This window comes from Numenius arquata, chromosome 3 (genome assembly GCF_964106895.1).
Source record: "Numenius arquata chromosome 3, bNumArq3.hap1.1, whole genome shotgun sequence".
In the NCBI taxonomy this organism is placed as follows: Eukaryota; Metazoa; Chordata; class Aves; order Charadriiformes; family Scolopacidae; genus Numenius; species Numenius arquata.
The window spans coordinates 24,513,440-24,539,020 of NC_133578.1; the positions used below are offsets into that span (position 1 = coordinate 24,513,440).

The following is a 25,581-nucleotide window of genomic DNA, read 5'->3' on the forward strand; positions in this document are numbered from 1 at the left end:
GGTGTCACCTCTTGGAGGTAGCTCTGGTGATCACTTCTGGGAACACACAGAGCTCTGTCACTACTGATGACATTGCAACTTATTTAAACAAAGCCTAGTGGGGAAAGAGATTTCATTCCTGTAGGTCCAGAAATGTAGTGACAGGATCATTAGCTGCTATTTTTTCCAATAGGCAGCAATTATTTTATCAGCCCTCCCCCCTCCTTTCTCTCTAATGTCAATATTTCTGCTGTGACAACACTGAGATGCTAGAAGTAAAATGAAAGTGTTTCCACAAATACAAATACAGGGAAAAGCCCTGCTCAGAACATCACTGCAAAATGAACAAGTTGGGATATCTGTGGAGAGCAGCTCTCAGATGATGGGCTACACGGCCGAGGATCAATTGCTTAATTTCTTGGCATCTCGATTTCCACAACTTTGGGTGGGTAAAAATTTCACTGACTTCAAAGTAACTAAAGCCTGTGGATGAAAAGCACTTCTAATAATCCCACCCATAAAAAAGAAGGAAGAGTGTGTTCATGGGGGAATGTTTCACCTCATTCTCTTCTTTTCTTAAGCATGTTAGCTCAGTTCAGCTCTGACTCACATAGGGTGTGAACCTCTGGAGAAATGCTGCTACTATGGTTTAGTCTTTCATCATGATTATTTAATTAATGTAAACAAGATAATAGGCTGCATCATTTTAATCTTACTTTAAGCCCCTTAATGCTTTTATCCAGCTCATTACAATAGCTAGAACATGTAACTTTACTTTCAGAGGTAATCTCAAGCGTTTAAAAACTAAGTACCAGGCTTACTGCAAGACTGTATCTATTTTTTCTATTATTCTCATTTGGCCACACTCCTTTGGGCATTTCCTTCTCTCCTCATCATCTTCCTATCAGAGTTCAGCCTTTAATTGCATGGCCAGACCTGGACTGAGTTGTATCACATTTGCTAATCAGTCTGTAGATGTGTCTTCTTTCCCTAGGCAATAAATGCTGTTCCTCTGACATAGCAGGCCCTTTTACCTTGCTCTTCTTCTGTTTCTCTTCTGTCTTCCCAATACTTTTGCTACACGGGCTTTTCCAGCTTCCTCTTAGCACCTGCCGAGATGTAGAGTGAGACACAGCAGCGGCAGAGCTGGATGGAGACCTTGTCTCCATTCAGGTAAGCAGAGCTGCTGCCCTGTGCCAGAGCACCTCTGGGGCAGGCTGAGCAAGGAGGCGCAGCCAAAAAGATAACACCCCTGCGTCACTCCAGGAGTGGCAAAACTGCGTGCAGCAGAGTGACACCCAGGTGGGGCTGTGGCTCCTGGCTCTGGTTTTGCTTTAAGTGGTACTGGGGCCATTAACAAGCCAATGATGTCGTGCTAGGGGTGCCTTTATTTTTATACTGCTAATGCAAAAGTAGAATCTAAAATTCCACTTTATTCTCTGTGCTCTCCTCAGTCCTGACGGGGGTTTTGTTTGCCTGATCTGCTGCAGTTCCTCAGCAGAGCTCCTAGTAGTGTTTGCATAGTTTTCCAATTTCAGCAAACAAGGAAATGAACTGCTTTATGAGAATAAGCAAATTAACACTTGCATTTCATAAGCAGTACTTGATTTCTCAGCTGACTTAATCCACGATGAACAGAATAATTTATTTTTATGCATGCCAACTTCTGGCATTTTATTTTACCTACTTCTCTCATGGCAGTTCATCTGATGATGTATAAAATAATTTTCTGCATTCAGATATGTAGAACCATTCACACATACTGGAACTCCCAACATGCAGAATCATACTTACTGTCTAGAATTGGAGCACTTCTATCATTAGTAACAGTCTTCTTTAGCTTTTTTCCTTTGGTAATATCAGATAATAGAGCATTTCGCCCTGCTTGTTCTGACCTGCTTAGGGATGGTTTTTCAGTATTTGCCTGCAAAATAAAATTAAAAATGAGGAGACAAAATAAACCTTAACTTCTCGCTACAAAGTTATGCTCAAGTATGGTAGTTACTTGAGACATCAATTTTTGTTTTACCATACTGGAGTGGCTAGCGTGCCACGTCTGGTTTTGTGAGTGATATTATAGGTAGCCAGCCTTGTTACTGACTCGAGGCCCCAAACACTGCTGCTATTCTAACCCACACTGTTCACTGGAAACAGAACACTTTTATGTGAATTCACATTTTTTTTTAACTCAAGATTTAGAGTCTCTGATTTTTTTAAAGCCAAGGCACAGCTGTGGCAAATTGCCATTTTGGAGACTGAACAAGAACAGACTACACACATAATTTGATTACACAAAAAGGTGGACATTCTTCAAAGTCATAGTGAAGACTTCTAATATACAAATTCTGGATAAATCGGAAACAAGATGGAACTTTATCTACTACTTTAGTTTTAAGATAAACGCTTTAAAATGGTGATCACCACCTCAACAATATAGACCTCTTCAGATAGACACAATGAAACCTTTAGAAGCATGAGGTTTGTCTCAATGGTCCTCTCTTTTCAATTTATGTTTTGGTGACACGGTTTTTCAAGGAAGAACCAAAAAAACCCCAACATACACATATATGCACACACACACACACATGTATATGGGTATTTCTTCTAGGAAGTGGTAGTTCCTGAAAAGCTTTTTAACTTATCAGATTGGTGTTATGGAAATTTCCTGAAAGGTGGTGACAGTTGCCATGGAGGGACCAACCATCGAGTCCGTATCTTGCTTGTGGTGGAAAATGAGGGAAAGACTCTTCAGTCGCACAGCCCAACCTATCTGTGTAACCAGCTGGGGTTTTTCTATGAAGTATCTGAGTACTTTACAACAGCATTTCAAGAAGCCTTTACTTTCTTGTCAGTGAGGTGTCTGACTGTTGGAGGGCAAACACAGCACAGGCTGTATTCCAGCTGAGGCTGACTTAAATCATGTCCCAAGTAGTCTCACCCACCATGCTGTGCCAGCAGTAGATTCTGTGCTCTGATACCACAGGCTGGCTGAGAGGACTATATGCTGGCTAAGAACTATCCTTACCCAATTTAAGCAATAGGATTGATTTTTTCCAGCTCAGGTCATGTAAGTACTAGAGTAGAACAAGCGAGAAGGTGGAAGTACATAGCTGGAGAAAGGCAAGGGGAGAGCAAGACTTTAATTCCCCTGACTTAGACAAGCTGTTGAGGAGCTGTGCCTCTCCACCCAGGATGCCTACACCAGATCAAACCACCAGTGTGGGAAGAAGAGGAGGATGGAGAGTCAATGTGGCTAGTGACATCCATATGGGCACTGGAAGGGAGTGGAAGTGATGGTCCCTCTTATAGGATCAATCATCAACTGTAAAGAAGTTTTCAGAGAGCTTTCCCCAAATATCATGCATGCTCTTGTCCACATCTCAATGCCTCTGGACGTCTCATTCAATATGACAAGCAGTAACAGAGAACAGTGTATAAGGTACATTTACCTACTGTAAAACTTACCAAGGCCAGTGTTGGGGGCGGAGGGGGAGCTGGAGGTGGAGGCACAGGCATGGTGGAAGGCTGAACTCCGTCTGGTCTTGCTAAGAAACCTGCACAGCAAAACACAGAAACACATAAGGCCCAGAGATTAATAGTTTTTAATAAATAAATTTCTACTCAGCTAAAAAACATCCTTGCAGCTAACAGGTTTATCTGCTACATTTTCTAAGTCTAAATAACCTGTAAAAAGCACGTCATGTTTCATTGTATGGAAACTAGCTGCATCCTTAGATGGGGACTCCCTACGTGATCCCCATTGCCATACAAACTCACAGACATACATATCCAGTTTTGCACACATACACAACCCACGCATTGCTATGGCAATGCACAAAAACGCAACAACAAAATTGAACTCTGTTTAATCCAACAATCTTGTTCCTGCAGAAGTTCTTCAGGATAATCCCACAGCAATACCATCAACCCTTACTGGAAGAAGGGGTCATGTCTTTAAGATGACACTCAGAAAGAGATGCTGACCATTTAAAGCCCTTAAATTGCTGGAAGAGTCCCCCCCATGCACATACACTGTTATGGGTAGGGTGGAACAGCAGAGCTCTAGGAAAGACTCATGCTTCTTTCTTTCTCCCTGCTTGCTCTGAAGACTCCAAGCTCCATCATCACCTATGAACACACCTTCTTCCTCCTCAGGAGCAACACACAGAGTCATGCTCTGTGCCCTTTCCCAGAGGAGGAAGAGCAAGCATGCAGCCCAGCCTCTCAGCCGCAGGCTGCTGCAGAGGGAAAAGCCTGGCTGCCAAAGCTCAGCCTTGCCCGAGCTTCCCTGACGGAGACCAGCCTCCCACTTTGTCCCCACCTCAAGCAAAACTTCCAACCTAGGGCAATCGTAGGAGGGTCACACCTGAGATGTAGAACTTCATTGTAATGAAAATATTAAATGAAAACAAAGAAAGGAGAAGCATCGAGGAATTTTTTTTTTTTTCAAGTCACAAAGGCCTTTTGTGGCATTTTGGAACACTGCTTGCTGGAACTGTGCCTATCAGAGGCTCCAGGGCTTTTCTAATGGTGCTATGGCATTTCAGCATGTGCTTTGCTCTTGCTCGTTCACCTGAGCCGGCTTTAGTAAAAGGGATTTGCCACCATTTATTTAATGTTTGCACAAGACAGGTAAACACAGTGGGAATAGAAATAAGGGTTATTCTCCAGACAACCCCGGGCTGACGGTTGAGGTCCCCAGGGCAGTAATTTACAAGAATACACAGCTCTTACTTTCTAAAGTCACTTAATTGTTTCTGATAAAATCAAGGAGAACTGTAATAGCACAGCATCTGTCAAATCAACTTCAGTACAGTACCCTTTACAGTTTAAATGAGCATTAGGAAAATGTTCTGAACGGAACAAAATGGCATTTGCAGTGAGGGTTTGAGGCGAGTCACCACCTACAAAGTCTATAGTTGGCTCTGAGATGATCCATGATACATGTGGAAGAAAAAGAATGGTTAGAAGTACAGATTTATCTCGTCAGATGCTCACGCTTCAAAAGAATTAGAATACAGCTATAACACCCCTCCCCCCACGCACACACACAAAAATTGCTGAGCTACCTTCTTCAAAGAAAGCTTTTCTGAAATAAGACTTTAATGGATTTTTTCTAAAATCTTTAGGGAGGAAAGGGCTTGGAAAGGAATCGGACACATCACTCCTAGCTCTGGCTATCTAGAAAAAAACATGCATTTCAAAGAGGCGTGAGGCACTACCACTGTCTCTAGTGTTTGCAGCTTTTCTTCTCCTGTACTGCAGAAACTTTTTCTCTTTCCGGTTACTGCAAAAGAGCAAGCGGAGCAGAGGGGAAGCTGGCGGATGGACAGACTGACTGACAAAGAGGAAACTGTGTGAAGCCAAGCCTACGCAGTACTGTGCAAACACACGTGTTCTCAAAGTCCTCTCATCAGTCATCTGGTGCATTACTGTGCATCTTATGGTGTCTCCAGAGAAGCACCAGCTTCACATTCTGAGGATCCGCTAGAATTCAGTTATATTCCTGTCTTCCGTATTTCTAGCTCTCAGTCATTACATAAAACTCTGCACAAAGCCTTATCCTCTCCTGATCTGCTTATCCTAAATGCAAAATTTGAAATCTGAAGCCTATTAAAAGCACCACAACTAATGCTGCTTTGTTCTTCAGCTTCCTGTTTAAAAAAATAGTCAACAGGAAAATTATTTCTTACAGCAGACCACAACCATCCTGTTTCTTAACACAGTCTTTTCACAGCTGCAGTTGTCTCTAGCTTAACTGTGCCATTAGGCTATTTCACCAAACTCTTAACTCCTTCAGCTGGCAAAAAAATAGAAATTCTGCTCTCTGCACTGCTTTGATAAGAGGCCAAAGCAGTCTGGATAATGCACTGTGAGTCTCCTCAGCACTCCATGTGCCATGGGAAAGTTTCTGGAGCAGGCAGAATACAGTTTGGTTTAATATCAGACTTTTAAATGAATTCCTTAAAGCAGCTCAGACCTGAATGCAGCAAGTGAGCCAGTTGGTCCTTGAAATGCTTTCTCTAAAAAACAGTATTTTTGTGAATGCTGTAACCTGTCTACCTCCCTGTAAGTTAAGTAATTGCTTTCTGCACAGTTATGCTGGTCTGTTCTACTTTTTTTCCTTTTACTGGATTGTTTTGTATCAGATTCATAAGGAATTGGTGGGGACAGAGGGGAAGCAAGTTAATGCTCGAAGCCCGAGTTCTCTAAGCGGAAGCCACTCACTACCCAGGGACACATCCAGACTCTCCAAAACCCTCCCTGCACACATGGTTTGCAAGAAGGTAAGGGGGAGAAAGGCACTGGATGCCCCCTCTTTCCCTATCCCATCTTCCAAAGGGATGACATCCTTGGATGTACCTGTAGTCACTGACTGCACACTAGCTGGTACCCTCTTCTGGTACCAGAGGGCTTTCTTGAGAAGACAGGAGTGGAAATTAGGTACACAGCTGCACACTGGTAAGCTTAGCGTTTAGCTATCGCTGAACAATCCCTGTAGCCCCCAGGGCAGTTACCAGGAGAGTCTGGAAAATGGTATTTTGGAAGCACCGGACAAGCTTCTGTAACAGGCCAATCCCAGGCAGAACTGGCTTGCAGTTTAATGCAAGCATCCTGCAGAGTTGTTTGCTCGTGGTGTTCTAGAGCACACATCTCCCTTAGGAGCCATCAGAAAAGAGATCATATAGCACGACTCAGAAACCTGCATTCACAAAAGTATAATGCATACGCTTAACAGAGCCAATGAAACACCCCAGTTTGTCAAATTTTTGCTTAAATCATGTTACAACTACTTCACTCTTACTTTTGTCACACTGACCCTGCTCCTGCAGCTGAGAGAGAATTTCAGAAACTTAAGCTGAAACTTTGCAGCAAGAAATAGAACCTCTGTCTTTGAAGCTCTAACTCACCCTTGCTGTTTGGTTGTTAGGTTTTTTACAATCTAGTTCTTTGACTTCTTGTCATCCAAAAAAACTGGCACGCTCTGGATTTTTAAATTTGATTGCTATAAACCTGTAGGCAGAATAATAACATACTGAAGAGATACAGGGACCTGGGGGCTTGCCCACACAGCACAGTGCAGCACTGGGGCTGACCCTTGGGATGAGTAGCACCTCTTGGGCTGCAGAAGCAAAGCAGCTGAGTCAGAACAGTGCCGAACTTGAGTTCTGCAGCTGCTCCTTCCCTCACTAATTCTTAGGAGCACTGTTTTGCACAGAGCATAGAGATGTCCTGAGATGTTAAGCGTAACTCTGCAATTAGAGGGAAGATTTGGTTACTGTCCTACACTTCGGCAATGGACTCAGTTCATCATTTGCTCTTGGTCAGTAGGAAAGAGCTGGCTTTAAGAAATGGACTTTATGTTCAGTTGCAAACAACTGACACAATAAAATACCTGAAAGAGTAACGGATCCACCCAGTAATAAATGTTACCTACCGAATCTGTTCATAACCTAGTTACTTATAACACTCGGTGGTGCAGAGTGTTGAAAACGAGCCAATGCCAAAGGATCAAGGCTGAAGGCATATCGGTACTTTGAAACCGAGGACACAGTGCTTGCATAATTTACACTACCGCCTAGAAAACATCATAGCTTTTAAGCAGCTATATGGACATGTTATATCTAGCTGAGCACTGGTGGTGCGGCAGAAAGGATTACGGTAACTAACCCGCACACATACAGCACAGCGCCGGCCCCAGAGTCCCCAACACAAAGCCCTGCCTTGTCAGGAAGAGAGAAGGATTTCCACAGCTGGCAGGAGCCATGGCAGCTGCTCTCCCGCTGCGGGGCGGGCACCAGCAGCACCGTGCACGCCGCCGGTTCCTCCGGGATCCATAGCCAGGAGCCGGCACCCCACCACAGTCCTCACCCTCGCTCTGCACCCCCTCAGCTACAGCCCCCTGGTGCCTGGGCAGCCACCCTGCAGAACACCACCACCTTCTTGAGAGGGGTGTGCACACAGTCTGCATCTGCTGCCTTTTCAGAGCATCACCCCAGCCTTTAGCAAATGAGGTGCCCACCTCATTCCAGGTAAATCATATCATCACATAAGGAAGCTCTGATTTTTGCAAGCTACCAGGCACACCTGGCACTCACTATCAGAAATGCTATTAAAATATTATGATATGCAACACATTGTGGTAAAAACTAATTTCATTCAAAACCCAAAGTATAAGACAAAGTATATGATGCATTCTGCAAAGAGCCCCTTGCTCTGTAAAGTAATCCCTAAAGAGCAATAAGCAAAAGTGGGACTAAACTGAACTTGGTGAAATACAAACTCTGGGCATTTCAGATTTAATTTGGTACTTCAGAAATCATTTCAGGAGCATGACAAATGCTGAAAAGAAAGGTGACGTTTAACGTGGGATGGAGAGTGTGAAAAACCGGCCCGCAAGTGCACTGTTTGCATCCAGTCAGCCATTTTGAGCTCTTTGAGGCACCCCCTCTTAAACACATTGAGTCAGAGGCAGACAGACAGCTCACTGTGGTTAATCATTTCCTGCATGATTAATTTCCAAGCAGAAAAAGAGGAAGGAACAAACAACTGTAGAAATAAAATAGAAGTGATAGAACTCAAGGGGGAAAAAACCCCCTAAAGTCACCAATTAAAATGCTGATTGGCCCTCTATGCAAAAGGACCAAACTTCCAAACTGATATTGATTTAGTTTGTACAAAATGCATTACTTCCTGCTGATGAAAGAAAGGAAAATTTTAAAAATCTGAATTTGAGGAAACTGGGCTGGATTACCAAGGACTTTAGTAAAGTAGCTCTCAAAACAAAAAGGGCAACTATCTATAAACACATTACAAAGTAGTTGGAAAACAACTTAAAATCAGTTTCATACAAGCCACAATATTTTTTTCATGAACCGTTTTTTAACGGGGTACAGAACTATTAAACCATTTTGATAAAAAAAAAGTTACTGTGTTTTCTTATGAAATTTGATCGAGTCCCCCTGCTCCCACTTTCCTTGGTGGACCCGTGTCATTAGGAAGTCTACACGTCCCAGGTTCCACCACCATATATTCCAAAAGCCAGAGCTGTTTGCATTAAGGGAGTTGGGTGGGGGAGTGTGGCAAGGTGTGAATGAGAGGCTTTAGAGGATGCTGAAGACACTCCTCCCATGCAACAAACACCATGCCAGTAAATCCCATCTGAAAAATGCCAGATATTTTTCTTCTTCTTTTTATTAAAGTTTCTAAAAATATAGAAAACTATAAATAAATATGTAGATAGACAGTTTTAAACCCTTAAAGAATTCACCAAGGACACCAAACCAAACCCAGTGCAGCATGAAGCCGCCTGAATACACTGAAGAATTCCGCTACAGGGTGAAGAAAGAATATTTAGGAGACTCTGTAGCGTCAGTCACTCACACAGAGTAGGGCAAAGCCTCTGACAGGCACTAAAGTAACCCAATACATGATCTACTTGAGACACCACAGAACTGCCGTATAACTGCTCTATACTCAGCAGTCCTCCTAACTGGGATAAACCTTCTGAAGTCCAGGAGCTCAAGAGAAGGAAAGGGACATTAAAACACTACTCTCAGTATTTTTGAGTCCTTTAACATCAGTGACTGGTCTTTTAAGGATGGCTTCTGGCTGAAACAACACACCTTTTGGTGCAGGGATTTCAAGACTGGGGGTCCTGGGAAAGGACATAAGGGTATGAGAATGCAGATTGTCCCATCCTGTCCTGAGGAAGTTGTGGTAGCAAAAGGAGGCACTAACGTTTCACCCTTAAAACCACTTGCAGAGAACCGGACAGCCAGAAGAGAGACCAACAGAGGAGAAGTTACTTTGGATGCATGAGACCCAGGGAAATTCTGGGGAGCTGCCGCTAGTAGAGAGAGGAAGCCAACGTTATTTGGGACTTTTCGCATTTCAAAGAAACTCTCCACAGTACCTGAAATGAGTGCTATGACTTTCCACCCAGAGTGAAAAATGCCACCCCCTACACAAAAATGCCAAGGTAGAGAAAGTGACTGGTACAAGTGATGCCGAAGAGCTCTCGCCCGGACCCCAAGTCAGAGCTTCCTTTCTTTTTCCACAAGCAGCCCTCAGAGGGGTGACAGACGATAGGCTTCATTTACAGATTTCATTACAGGTAAAGCAGATGAGGCCTATGTCGCCCCAAAATAGGACCTAGCCCAACCTGAATGACACAAAGGAGCTGGCAATAACAGGAAGATCTGCCATGGGGAACCTCACCTTTACAAACTCATCAGTGATCGACTTAGAGGATTTCACACCAAACTGCTGTGGTCAGGGGCCAACAAGGAGAGAAGAGGAAAGCAAGAGCCTGGATGTCTCTGGCAGGATGCACAGGGCTGTTCTTGGGGAAGAAACACGTCAAGCCAGTATCACACTGAGCATTTTTTCAGCCCTACTTAGGCTGCAGGGAGACGATATATTTTTTGTTTTGTTTTGGACATACCCTTTTCAACAAATTGCAGAGTTCCAATCTTTTACCTCTTAGAGCAGCATAACTGAGGTATGTGAAAGGTGCAAGTGCAGGGGGGGCTAGTGAGGAGCAGTAAGATAAATAACCACAAAAGCAAACAAAGTGCAAGACTAGTTTGAAAAAAATATGAGAGGATGCCAGGAGGTGCTTTCACACCTCTGTGTGTGTTACCCCAGGCACCTGCGCCCTGACAACTCTACAGCATCTCCATCTTCCTCCACCCCTTGTGCTCACCTCCCTCACCCCTGAGCACCCAGCCAAGCGCGGTGACACTGCAGGCAGCACTGGCTGCAGCTCATGCTGGGCAAATCCCCAGAGTCCGAAAACCCCCTGAACACTTTTAACCTACTTCTTACTATCACAGGAAAACAGTAATAAAGCAGGTTACAGTAACAAAGTCAGTGACAAGTGAACTATCAGGCCACTGAGCCAGCACACGACCGCAGGGCACCAAGAGCAGTAACTGCCGGATGCACTCATGGTCCATGGCAAGTTGCATCCAGCAAACCTCATCTGCCAAAGGCAACCAGGAGTTATATAGCAAAAAATCCAGCAGTGCTGCATCCATGGAAAATTACAGCTAAGAAATAGGCCGCTGTGGTGTCAGAATGTTGTTTTAATCCAAGTATTTTAAAAGGTTTTTTTACTTTTCAGTGACATATTTTTCAAGATCTGCAGAGGATCATAGGCAATGGCTAGCTTTGGAGGACTGCCCCCAGTCACCGATATAGTCACTATTTGGAAGCAGCAGCAGCGCTTTTGGTCAGTTAAGTGTTTGGATGTTGGGTCAAGAAAAGCTGTTAATGTAAGAGCAAATACAATATAGCAGGAAGTATCTCTCTGACTCACCGAAAACAGAAATTGCTTCCATCCAGTCCATGCTCCTATCATTTCTTTGAGCCAGTGCTTTCAGAGGAGGCGTACAGAAATATTGCTGTCTGCTCAGACTCCCCGAGTTGGCTCACCATCTCCACCGCAGTGACCCTGCCCGGGGAGCGGGACTTCAGCCCTGCAAACGGCGCCGGGAGCGAAGCCCCTGCACCAGGCACGGCAGGAGGGAGTCTCGCCGATGTTTTAAAACAAGCACGTGTGTCATTCCTCAGCAGGAGGTCGGGGCCAAACGCAGCAGAGAAACCTACAGTTACTGGGCTATATCCCAGCCCTCGGAGCAGGAGGACACAACTTGAGACATTGCAGCCTCCTACAGCTCTCTCCCCACTCCTGCCTCCCTGCTGAAAAATGAAAAGCCCTTCTCCCAGCCCTTCCACAAAAAACAGCCCTACAGCAAACAGATTCACCCCTCTCCCAGGCAGAAGCAACAGTTAAGGACGAACCTGTTCGTGCCAGAGCTCTTACTTCAGCTGTCCAGAGCGCAGCTGCCTGCAATATTCAATCACCCACCATCCAAGGCCACCTTCAGTCAACCCAAATGTTAGAAACCCAAGGCTGTGTCATCCTAGGCACACTGCCCAACACAGCCAACAAGGGATTCACCCAGGCTAGAGGTGACCTCATGTGCAGCCCTAAAGAAAGGGACCCTTGTAACGGTGCTCTGGAGAGGCTGTAGGGACAACCTCTCCCTTAGGGACAATATACAGGGGCAACAAGGACCTCACATCTCTATCTTATTCCCTCACCTGTTCCTCCTTGTGAACATTTTGTGTCCACAAAATACTGTTCCTAATACATAGCCCAAGAGCTTCTCTCCGATGGGGCTGCTTTTTCCAATGTCTCATTACTGCAGAGGTGATCACTCAGCATCATGAGGCTGTTCAGCAGCATGCGCTTCACTGCTCAGCTTTCTCCCCAAAACTTGAGCTGTCTTAAGCTCCAGGAGCTGTTGGTAGGGTGAACAGTCTAGTTTAGAAATTAAGGATTTCTAAGTATTGCCTCCGGCTTACTCAGTCCTAAAGCAGAACAAAAAGCATTGCAATAAGTTGGAAGAAATCCTGAAGAACAGGACTTTTTCCACCAGCTTGTCCTCACAGCACAGCATGGCTCATCTCCCTGACCGGACAGGGTCATGCGTGGCTGAGGGTGGCAGGCAGCCTGCACAGGGGCAGGCGGAGGGCAGGAAGGGATGTTTCCCCACACCTGGTGACCCAGCGGCGGAAAGGCATGGGCTGGCCCTCGGATCCCCTGGCTTGTTACCATTGGAAAATAACTTTTGTTCACATTAGCATCCCTGCCTTTTGCCGTTCCACCTATTGCTCCAGATTTTCTTTGTTTTTCCAGGATGTTACAGGTCTGACCACTTGTTTGCTTTGTGTAGCATGAAACCACTTCAGCCATTTGAATCAAGTTGACAGAAGTCTGGAGGACTTTTTCCCCTTCTCTCCACTGGTTTATGGCATAACAGGCCAAAAACTATCAGAAATTAGTTTGAATGGGTTTTTGTGGAGGCTTGAGCTGTTGCAACTTTCAAGCCAGCGTAGAAAGAAGTCATAGGAACCAAATTTGGTGAGCAAGCCCTGGGATTTTGCTAGTGGACTTCTGCTGACCCACTGGCATGTCGTGGATCCCCTTCACATCAGTGGTTATAAGGAGAGGGGTTTCTCTCTGCAAGTCCTGAGGCTGGGATGAGAAGAGCTTGTTTGGAGCCACAGGTTACATGGTGGGAGCTCTGGGACACCTCGCACCGCATCCTCTCCGCTCCCAGGGCACCAATAACATTGTGACCTGCTGTCTTCATTCACCTTTCTCTTCTGACCAACAGGATGACACGAAGCTGGAGTCAAAAGCATTTTACTATAATGAAGGCATACAGAAAAGGATCAAGGATCTCACAGACTGTCAGATTATTTTACTTCTCAGTAGGTGTAGGTTTAGAATTCAATTGGCTTCAGCATTCAAATAGGCTTTTTTAACAAAGTGTTTTCTTCATCACAATCAACTAAGTCTTACTAAACACGCAGTGAACTGTGACTGGTCTACTAAAGCCAGCATCTATAAAATAATATTAAAATAGCAACTACCTCTAAAGGGGAAATCTGAGGCATATAAGGGCCAGACATGTGGAATGAATTTAAAACACCATTTTCCAATCCCTCTCTCTTGTAAATATTGCAATATTCCTATAAGAATGTTGAAAAACTACAGCGCACAGAGATTAGTTCATATTTCACATCAAAAGCCTGAACAAAAAGTTAAGTGGCCTGGGCAGTCAGAAGGGAAAGAGCAACTACACAAGCAAGAGTGCATTAGAGTTTTTACAGCCCAGGTGTCGACATGAATTAGAGAGTAACTTGAATACCTGTCATTAGAGGAGCAATCAAAGACTGACCTGCCCGGAGTGTGGGAAAAACAAAACAAAACCCAGCCGCAGAGCTGCATAATGTAAGGCAGCCTGCGCCGCCAAAGACAGTTCAGAAAAACGAATACCACCTCAGAGCCAGGTTACTGTCAATAAAAGCCTCAGTTCAGTGCAGCAAGCCCCATAAATCGGTTTTGTGAGAAACAGGCAACCAGGTCTGGTAGAGATTTTAATTAAAAAGAAAAAAAGAAATCTGATTTTCCATTTCTAAGGTTAACTTTGAGTGATTTGAGGCTGCAGAGTGCCGAGACTCCAAACCTCCACTAAAATGGGTGGAGATGGGGAGTCTGATTTTACTCTCATTAGAGTTCGGTGAAAGGCTCAGGCCAGTTTTCAGAGGGGGCTGGATGAGCCCCATTGTGCTTTATGACTGTGTTGAAAGCATTTGAGCTATTTGGGATGATCAGACAAAGATTAAGAAGAGTGATTCCCACAAAGTCCCTTGATGTTCTCTGCTCTGCAGGGATTAAAACCAGATCATTTGTGAGGCACTGAATCATATTTGCACATAAGTAATGAATTTGAGGAGTGTCACACTGGGCAATCAAGGTTGGCGTTGGCTCCCACAACACCGTCTTTTGGATGCAGAAGGTTGGTGGAGCAAGGACCACAGCCACAGTCTGCACAGAGACACCATCACTCGTATTCAGCACTGCTGGCATCTTGCTTCATGAACTTTGGGAGAGCAACTGGCAAGATGTACCATCATCTGTCTCAAAGGACCACTACCTATTGAAAATGTCCCCGTAACTTTCCCTCTGTGCCCTGCTCACAGACCACAAACTGAATAGAAACTCACGTCAGACCTTACAAATTGACTGGATACTAAAAGAGGACTCATTCTGCATATGACTTGTGTCCCCTGTGTTTGCAAACCTTCTCTGACCTCTGATGCAAAAACCTATGAAATAAGCATTTAAATGGCAGATCAAATGCTATTTCAGTAACGTGGCTGGGAAACATTAAGTTTTTTGTAGACTCTGCTGAGCTATTACAAAACAATTACATTTTCATAATTCACATTCCGAAAGGAATTAATGCAAGTTTGCAAATAAAGCAATGGAAAGTTTTCAGCTGAGGTATAAATGAATAGACACAAAATATACCATTACTTTGCACACTTAAGAGTTTTTAGTCTTTACTAGGATTGGTATTTTATCGTAGATCCTCATCTTAGAATAGCTACAAAAGGAAACTTTATCTTACATAATTTATTTAATAACTAACTGGCAGTAAAAATAAGTATCGCTTTCAAAGCTCAAAAACCCTGACGTACGTGAAGCTGGGCAACGTACGCTGGGTATCTGCACATGCAGGGAGCTGGACGACAAAGTGTCCATTTGCACAAGCAATCAAAGCAACTCGCAGCATCCGCTCCTGCTCGCTTGGAAGAGGGCCGCTGCCCTCTGAGGTTTGGCCTGCTGTGTAGTTCATACTGCGCCTCAGAAAGCTTTCAGATGGGCTGCTATGGTTTCAGTAATTATTTTTAAAGGTTCTCGGCAATATAAAAACAAATCTGTGGAAGAGATTTTAAAATTAGGATGGAAATAATAAAGGGGAGGGAAAAGAGGAGGCAAAAAGTAATCTGAAACAAACAGAGGGTCTGCCTCAGCAAACAACCCCTCCCCTCCCCAAACTCCAGGACTTCAATCGCCCCTTTTTCATGTTGGAACCAACCTCAGCTCACCCCAGACTACTCAGATACTGTGGCCAAAAGGTGATTGTCGTTTCAAAAGGGTCTACAGAACTTTAGAAACTGCATCCAAAGCAATAAAAAAACCAAACAAAACAACCCGAACCCAAGGTGAACTAAGGATAAGAGCTTAATCTTAATCTTAAATACCCTACTGTACATATTTTGGTTTGAAATGGACTAATTTAAAAACAATAAAGAAAAGCAACAGTGTTACTGAAAACACATTATTTCACATGCGAATTTACATGATCACCTAATATCCTGGCAAATAATGTCTTTTTCCACTCCATACTAAAAACAAGTCCAAAATGTTATGTTCCTGCACCACCAGATTATTTGCCTGGTTGGAATTCAGCAAGAAACTTCTCCTGCAACTTACTTCAGAGAAATAGACAGAGGAAGCAATGTCCAATAAGACAACAACAAAGAATTGTCTTTCTTCCTGCAATACTAACCACGGAATACATCACATGTCTTATTCTGAGCTGGCAAGCACTTCCCTGCCTCAAGACCAGCTACTGGATGAAACAAACTGCTACCTAATGGAAATACATATAGAAAGTCTGCAGAGGATCTCCTGCTCTAGACTCACTTTTTGGGAAAAGCTGCTCCAGAACAAATTAGTGGTTTGGTGACCGCCCCTGCAGCAGGTCACCTCCAAGCCAGGGGCCAACAGGAGGGATGGGTGGAGAAGCAAAGGCAGGACAGTGCTTGGAGACACCCTCACTCTTTGGTCAGCCTGGAGATGAGCTCCAGATCATCCTCCTAAATTGAAACCACGTGAGGGAGTGGTGTTCAAAGAGGTCCCCAGGCAAGGAGCCTGATGCCCTGGTGGCTGCTATCTCAGACTCCCATTCACAGCTGGAGTGGTGAAAGGGCAGACCTGAAATTCTGCTTCCTCTGTTTGGATTTAGTTTGGCTCTTCGTGAAGCAGTAAAAATCTAACCCACGGTACATTGAATACCTCTCCATGTGTAATAGGAGAGACCTTAGCCTTCAGCATCTGGGTGTGCATATGTGCAAGTCACCCGCGATGTTCATGCGCTGTTCCTATCACCAACAATTTCCATTTGGTCCATTCTGGAAAACATCCTGAGTAATAGAAGGATGAATTTTTCTGTTAAGTATTTCCAATGCTGCCTTTTGGCAAGAAAAAATGTCAAAAGTCACTTGGAAAAGAAAGATGCAGCTAAGAGATGTTTCAATTATTTAATAAGCAAGCTGCCAAAATGCAAAGAGTAAAATCCAGGCAAGAGTAATATTTTTCATATTTATACCATTATAAGTCAAGCAGAGATCAGAGTATTGACCAACAACAGTTAAAATTTATTTCATCTTACTAGATTAGAGCTACAACAAAAATTCTACTCAAAATAGCTTTGTAAAGCCATTTTTTCCTAAATCTTGACAGTTTTGTCTACTTTTGCAGCAGGACTTGATATTTATGAAATACAGATATTTATGAAATATAGGTGAGAACATTGAAACAGAGGGTTCAGATTTTACAACTGACACTTTAGCTGAAGCCTCAGCCTTGATATTGGGACTATGAAATTTGCACATATGCATCTGAGTACACATCTGCAGCAGATGATGCCAAGCTAAAGACCTACAGTAAAGGGCCACAGTTAAGATGTCCATACTTAATCTCAGGTTTGCATTGTCCAGTTGAAAGCCCCATAAGTAAAGATAGATTTCATTTATGAAATATATTTCTTTACTTGTTTTGGCAATTACCTAATAGACGGCAAGATACAAGTTCTTGTTTGCATCAGTCTGTGGTTCTTTTAAATTCAAAGCAATTCTAATGTTATATGAAAGGCTAACTCAGTCTAGGAATTTAGATTCCCTGTTCTACCTGGAGAGGTACTAAAATTTGCGTATGTTGGTACACTACAAAATTTAATAATGTGCGGTTTGGGGGAAAGAAATAGAGAAAAGTGCAAAACTAATTTTATGTCCTGTTGAAGTCTGAGATATTAAGAGATTTCTATCTTAATCAGGAATTTTAAAAAAACAACACAGTTTTGTTCCTAGAAGTGCAAATTTCACCAGAGCCTACATTTGCTTTAGGTATTTTACATTTCTTTTAAAAGATGATTTTAGATTTTTTTTGATATCTGAAATTTAACTTTTGTGCCAAATTCACCTTTGATCTCGGAAAGGAAAAAAATAAGGTTTTGATAAACTGATGATTTTAATTAGAAAAGCTTTTCAATAAAAATATCCTGAAAAACTGTAACTGTGATCATTAACTTTGACATCCAAACAGCAATTTTCCAACTTGAGCATCTCAATCCTATTGCTAGAGACTTCTGTTTTCGTAGGTTCACTAGTGTATTGAGACACTGACTCAGCACAAGGACTCTCTTACTGACTCCTTACTGCCTTGATCATCCCCTGGTTCCAGGAGGGAGATGGGACAAGTTGGTGCCACTGGAGCTAAGACTGAGAGAACACAGATGCGGACAAGGAAGGAGGCCCAAAGTCCTGTAAAGGGGACTAGTTTAAAGCATGGCACAAATCAAACCAAAAGCAACCAAGGACAACAAAGTGAAAACGCCCTTCTGCTTTTTTCCACGTCTCCGATTACAGAAGTCTTCGCTCCAATTTATTTCCCTTTGGAAACAACTTTTTACAGCTGCACATGGCAAGTACTTAGCTAGCAAATGAAGAAGAGAAGCTGGAAAGAATGATTATTAATGGATTCTGCCAAAAAAATAGGCAGGGCAAAGCCTTCCCTGGCTTAGCACAAGACCTAGTCTTCCCCTGCGCAAAGAGGGGGCATGTCCTGCGCTGCCTTCCTGAGAAGGAAAAAGGTGCAGCTGCATTCCTGCTGCAGCAACCCAGGCTGGACCCCAAGTATACATGCAGCACCCCCCCACCCCTTTCTACTTGTGAAGTTGGTCAAGTCCACACACATTAAAAGACAGCATTTGCCCAAGTCATCGTTAGTTAAAACCAAGCGATTCCACTCATCTACCTGCATTTTATTTAAATTTTAGATATTTCTATCTCCAACCATTTTCCATGACCTTTGTCAACTAAGTGTTTCCATGCAGCAAGTGTAGTCAAAGGCAATGTGCTTTGCTAGTGCCTGCCCTGGAGGACACAGGTTTACCAGAGGCTCAGGGGACTGTAGCGACTTCGCACATGAGGTCATATCTACCTGAGTGCGGAGGTCAGACCTGGGTGGACATGCTAGGCAGGCGAATAGTCTAAGAGGGACAAATCCACATCTTGCCTGAACTCAGTGGGAGCAAGCCATTGCTTGAGGAGAGACAAGGTGCCCTGGCCAGCTGCTCTGGGGCTGGCAGCAGCTCCTGGTTCCTGCCAGGTTTTTGGAATTGGTGCCCAGCCAGCGCCACATCTCCGTGTTGGCTGGCAGCTCCAAGCCAGCCTGCTCCACAGGCTGTGCAGGAGCTGGTTTTGGAGGTTATATACCTCCATGCAAGACAGCAGGTCTAGCTGGCCTCCTGCTGGTATTCCAAATGCAGCTTTTTGCATAAAAAATAGTAGTTTGGCTCTGTTTAATCTTAAAAAAACAATAATAAATGTATGTATGGCATACTACCGCCAGGAAAAACCATACCCACAAAACCAAAAGCAGCCACATACCATCATTCAACACTTGCATTTCCTCTTTAGGACATTCATCAGCAAGTCCTCTTACTCCACAGGACTGCTCAAATTTAGCCTTGTTAATGCCGACCTACCAGAAGCTCAGAGGAGAAAACAAATCGGTCACTGCAAGCTGGAGCGCTCAGTGCAGGTGCCCTGAAACAGCAGGTATTGGAGGGTGGCAGCCAATTTCCCCTTTAATTTCTTTGTAATAAGAGTGGTTGTCACAGTTGTTAAACCCTGGCTAAAGTTAGCATCACATCTGCTGAATCCTGTAAATACGGCTGAAACCTTGATCAAACTGGCTGATCGGGCTGGCTAGCTTGCACGGGCAAAAAACAAATTAGTTTTATTTTAAGTAAGTTTGAATACTAAGTTTAGCATATGGCAGACTGAAATACAACTCCTAACACCTCTGCTTTCAAAACTAGAATTGGTAATTAAACAGAGAGTTTAAGAACCACTTCAAATCTGAGGCCACAAGCTTCTAGATAAAAAGAAAACTTTTTCCTCAGAAACCTGTTGTATCTGGATCAAACCCACAGCTGAAAGGAAGCTATGTGTTGGTTTTATCACGTCATAAGACATTATTACTCTCATGAAGTCTACTTTCTCTCTTAAACTGCAGTCCTGGCGACTGGCAGTCCTCAAACTATTGCAAGGATCACTGCTTTCTTCTGTATCTGCCAAGGTCCTTATAAACAGGCTGGCTCACAGAGGGCTAGGCTACAGGTGGTGCTGGTCCAGGCCCCACCGCCCAGAGAAAAAGCCCCGCTTCTGGGCAGAATGGGTAAGGCAACACCAGGGATGTCCTGAGAACAAAGCCTGAACTCTGCAGCCAAATGCTGCTTCAGGTGAGTCCTGATCCACCAGAACCAGCTATTAGGAAATGCTGTTCAATGCAGAGCAAACTGGTTTTGCATGGCCAGAGTGAATTTGAAGTTTGCCATTAGTACCAGAGTTTTGAGATCCACGATAAAATGAGCAGTTTTCTGTCTTCCCACAACTGTTCAGCTGAGAAAGCAGTACAGCCTGCTTTTTCAGGTCTCCCTCTTATACCAGGAGCAGACCTTGCCAGCTGCTAGAGATAACAACTCAATACTCTGCCACAGTGCACAGTATAATGCACTCATTTTATCTGTTGACTCCCAAATTAGAAGAACAAAATTTCCTCGGGAAACTCAGGAACAGCACGTGACCTTCCCTCCCTGAAAAGTAGAGTACAGGATATACTGTACCATACCTATGGAAGTGCCTATTGCCTATAATATAACTATTGAGCTTTCATCAATAACCAGAAAAATTTAAAGTCAACAAGGGACTGAATGGTGCAAAGCCTGACAACAAGTCCCAACAAGGGACTGAAATACAGAATGACAGACAGCAGCTCTTCACCTAAGTCACTATCGATTATATCATTCCTCACAGGTATTTATTGCTTCTCTCCCTAAAAATCTCCAGTGAGGGATATTCTGCAATATCCCTCAGTCACTTACTTTGTTAGTCTTACAGCTAATGAAGCTTTTCCCAGTACCTAATCTAAACCTCCTCTACTACATTTTCATTTGCTACTTCTCACCTGATTTACAACCGATGTGCAGAATAATTCATTCCTTTCCTCTTGGTGGATATTTGAAAACTGTTTACATGAGTCTTTGATCTTCTCTTCTTTAGGCTAAGCAACCATATTTCCTCCAGTCTTTCCCCATGGGCTGTATTTGATCTGTCTCTCTCCATTACTGCTGTTCCTAGGACATTTCATAATCCTGCATGGTATTTGAAATGGGTGAGGGTGACCCAATTCACCATCTTTATCTCAGTATTACATTATATGTTCTTTTGCAGCATCCAATTTACTAATTTGAAATTAAATATAAATGTTAATTTAAAAACACTCATATTTTCCTCTATATGCATACCTCCCTCCTGCAAACAGGCTATCCTTTCTAACTGCAGTGTCCAAACAGGCGTGTTTGGCTCCTGATCACAGAGTAGTACCACCTTTTTTGGTCCTCTAATATGGAATAACTCTCCAAATATTAGGCTTTGCACCAGTCCCCATCCTGGCAGCAGTACATCATGCTCGGTACGGGTTGTGGAGCCAAGAATGAAGCAATATGTTTGTTTGCTCCTAGGGCTAGCTCTTCACTCTCACATCTCACAAGCCCAGTACCCAGATTTCTCCAGCCTGTGGTATCCAAAGCAAGCGCACTGCTGAAATTGTACCAAAGCATCAACCCACATGAATCAGCAACAGACCTTATCAAGGAGAAGCCCGGAATGGCTTTTGTGCTCATGTCTACAGAGAACCAAAATCCCAAATGCCTCTGGGACCCTCCCAGCATCAGTTTCTACCTGGCCTACTAATCACAAAGAAGCCACAGTCAGAGCTTAGACACAGTGCATTTAAGAGAGGAAATAATATTTGATCTGCTGAACTGCACCAGCTCTAGGTCAGCACGTTGCAGCTTACCTACAGCACATGCTTTCTGCTTCAGCCTCTGCTGCAACCAAAAAGAAATATTAAAAAGTAAACTCGCTGTTATTTCTTTCTTTCTGATTCACTATGGGTCTCAATGAAACTTTTCATACTATTTCTGTTCATTAGCACCAAATTCTGAACATTGCAGACTTCACTGTGAAGCTTTCAGGTGTAAGGTCATTTGCTCTAAGTCAGGTCAACTACAAATTCACAGTGCCTGGTCAAATTGTATCTTAAGTCTCCTGACCTACATGTGTTACTGGAATGAAAAAAACCAAAACCACTGCACATGTTAAAAGCTTGTGTATTTGACAGAAAATTTGACGTAACCAAAGGCACCTAAATCTGAGATTAGGAAGGTGTGCCACATCAGAGCATTCCAGTAAAACTGGCATTGCCATTAATCCTGCCCTGGGGAAGAATGACTCCTGTATTGTCACAGTGCAAATCAAAACATGAGACGATTTTGTGCCTTCTGACTGTTATAGGCCAGGGATGACACAGGCTGGAGACGTGTTTCCCCCTGCCGCTGCTCACACAGTGTCTCCTCCCACTCCCAACCCTCTCCCAGTGAAAACCCCATGGGCTCTGTACCTGGTCACCAGCAGGAGAGATGCTTGCACAGAATAGAAGGCCTGGCAAATTCAGTCCAGAGCACACTTGCTGCTAAATCGCAACAACATTTCCCAGGCTGCACATTCCTGCAAGGAAGGAAAAAACGAGAACTATTAATTGTGAAACCGAAACGTTGGGGACCACAGAGCCTGGGTACGTATCTATTATGCATTTCCTTACGTAAGTAGAAATTCTGCATCAGAAACTTGCAACATGTAAGGAGGAGCCCACCTCCATCCAAAGAGGAATCAGAACAGGAAAATACACTGACTGTGCTCTCCTTATCAGTCCCTGAGGCCAACGGGCCCAACTTGTTCTCAAACAAATTTAAGGTAATTCCCTTAACTTCAGCATAGCTTAGTAAAAGTCAATATAAATGGTGGAATGAAAGCAGGAAAGCCTCAAAACGTGTGGATGGATGTGGTAGTAAAACTGAACAGAGTTACTCACTACTACAGTTGCCCTTCTTGAAAGAGCCACGGTTCACTGAAAACCTTTGTAATAAGGAGGTTTCTATAATTTAGGCTCGAGAAAAATGCATGCAAAAGCTGAAACAAATCAACTAAACAAAAGTAAAACCAACCTCCTTCGACCTCTAGATTCATTTAACAGCTAATTACAGGAATGATTTGCAGAACTTGATTCAAGTGCGTGTGGGGGAAGAAAGCGGGAAGGAATAACCAGCAAGGCGTGACAGAGACATGCTGCAAATAACACCCCAGCAAAAGATACCCCTGCCCATTTGATGTATTTAATATTAAAACAACAAAAAATGTCTTTAATAATCCAGTCAAAATAAAATATAAGAACGGTAACTATTCAGCATTTTATGGATTTACTTCTATTTAGAGATCAAAGTCTCTCCAATCCCTCACTGGTGTGAAGCCTTTGCACACACTCTGTGGTGAAATGGAACCCACAAGGGGATCCTGCTATAAACTCTGCAAAGCTGGTCTACGCAGCTCATGTTTGTATTTGCTGGTGTTGTACATTTTGACTCATTTTTTCTCTTGCAGAGAGTAGGTCAACCCTGTGCCATGGATCCAAGTGCACTGTGGACACAAAGTCAACAGAGCAGCGTGGCTGAGTAGCTTTTGGGGAGCAAAACTGGCCAGTGATTAAAATGGCATTCTGAGCAGTTTATCTAGTTTGTTTGCAAAGTTGAGGATACTGTAAAGCTGCTTTCATCTAACTTTGAAGCTCTCACACTTACAAACTTTTATACTAATACTGCCCAAGGGAAAGAAACCAAAATAAATATTTTTAAAAAAAAAACAGAGAAAAATTAAATTTTCTTCCATAGATGCTATGCACATGTACAAACACATACACACATTCTCCCTTCCTTCTGAAGTTCAGTAAAAGAGCAGGGTTTTTTCCTGAGCACAGAATTTGTCCCATCTGGTTCCATTTTTTACTATTTTCTTTTTTTGGTTTCCTTCTCTCTCATTCCAATCCATATTTATTTCCTTTTGTTTAGTCTGTGCTCTTTATTCCCCTTTCCTCTTTTTGCAGATTTCCTTTTTAATTTGTTTGGGAAAGAAACATTCTTTCTCTGGTTTTCATAATGCAAGCTGGTGGAACCGGCCCATTCAGAAATTCCCCCTCTCCCGCTCTTTTCCTCTTTCAGTCTTGGTTGTCCGTGCTCACTCTTGGCAGCAGAGTAAAAGTGTTAGGCTTTATTTATTTAAGACAGTGTATCAGTTTCTTTTTTAATTCAGTTTCAAATATCTGGCGCAAACTACTGTGTGGAGGCTCAAATATATTATTTACGAGCCATTATATTTAGCTTAAAACAACTCATAATCTATTTGGGATGAGCTACTATAAGGCAGGATTAGGCTGAAATGAAAATGTCTGCAGTGGGATTTTACTAAATTGGTTTTAAATCACATTCTTAGTTAAACAGAGTTGAGTTTCATAGTGCTCTGGTGAAGGCTATAAACCCTAATAAAGGAGAAAGGCCGGCTTTGGACAGAACTCTGCTCTCTTTGCAAAACTTGCCAGTTTTACAGAAGCAGAGAAGACCATCTAAGGCCAGAACCTTCTGCATGTGAAACTCCAAAGCTCAAAACCTGAGAGCAAGCTTTGCAAGGCTGCGGAGAGTGACATCTGCAGAGCTGTAAACTGCCAGAAACGGAGCACTGCTATTCCCAAATTGCTGAGACCCGCAGTGCCCTGCGGCAGAGCCAGACCCAGCATCTGCCTCCCCAGGCAGGAGGAGGTGAGGACCTCCCTGCTCGCTCAGCCTGGTTCTTCCTCAGCCACCATGTTCAATTTACGTAGATGTTTTTACACCGAGACGAGGATGAATGCACTAGGTAGCATGAGGAGGGTAAAACAACTGTGCAATTTAATCTGCTTTTTTACAGAATCAGGGAAGTGTTTCTAAAAACATTTGGGAAGAAGTATGGACAGTTTTAGGAATACTTGCCTAATACTCAAATCTCTGATTTTAATGTCTGGCATGCCCTTTGTACAGCATCTGTCATCCTCAACAGCTGCATTTCATGCTACATCACAGCCACTTCCACTGCCCAGCCCGGCAAGATGTGACCCTGCCTAGTGAGCCAGGGAGCCTCTGCACAGGGCAAGCACCTTTGCCATCGGCCACCACTGCCAGCACAGGCTGCGCAGCCATCACATCCTCTTCCCCCCACGCTCTCCCAGCACCACATGTGCCCCAGGCTGGAATTTAGTTTTAGTTCAGATTTGGTGATGCACCACTGCAATATTCTACATTTTGTCATCCTGAAGGTTATTTTCTTTCTAATTTTCACTCTGACTTTGCATTCAAAGTTTTTAAGTAGCCACAATTGCCTAGTAATATTTAAAAGTAATGAATGTATTTTTGTGTAGGAATACAAAATGTACATCCCATCAAATAGCCTCCCTCTGAAAGCTCTCAAGTTCTCCAGCACCAAACTGGTGCCAATTCATTCCTGATATGGCACATTCCCAAGCCAAAACCCTCCAGCACAGCAAAACTGGAATGGAATTTCTCAACAAAAATCACCAGCAATGAGAGAAAATCTTAACAAGAGACTACACCAATAAAATCAAACAGAACAGCCATATCCTTAGTACAGCCAAATCAAACAAAGTGAAGTTCTCACTATAGTCAATAGTTTTAACCTGTGCTTGAAAAAGCACTTCCTGGTATTTATTAACACTGAACACCTCTATTAAAAATCCAGAACTTTTGCTCATTATATGAAATTCTTAACAAGACAGGGAAGATTTCATTCACACTTCTACTGAGATTCAGGTCCACACTGCTGTTGTACAGCAAATAAAGGCTCCAAGCTTCTCACAAACCAGGCTAACTCACAGAAGAGCTTCCTATTTTTGCTCTGTAAGGTCCTGCTTTGAAAGCCCACGTCGCTTGCTACCTGCTAATG

At 43.4% G+C, this 25,581-nt stretch overlaps 1 protein-coding gene across 1 annotated transcript in view; it reads right to left on the reverse strand.

Annotated features, from left to right (window-relative positions):
* WIPF1 (WAS/WASL interacting protein family member 1) overlaps window positions 1–25,581 on the reverse strand; it is a 57,434-nt gene that overhangs the window by 13,615 nt on the left and 18,238 nt on the right. The window contains exons 2-3 of the mRNA XM_074145403.1: window positions 3,445–3,533; window positions 1,774–1,903 (exon numbers count right to left, since the gene is read on the reverse strand). Coding sequence (XP_074001504.1) covers window positions 1,774–1,903; window positions 3,445–3,495 — 181 coding nt within the window. The 5' untranslated portion in view covers window positions 3,496–3,533. The remainder of the gene's footprint in view (window positions 1–1,773; window positions 1,904–3,444; window positions 3,534–25,581) is intronic.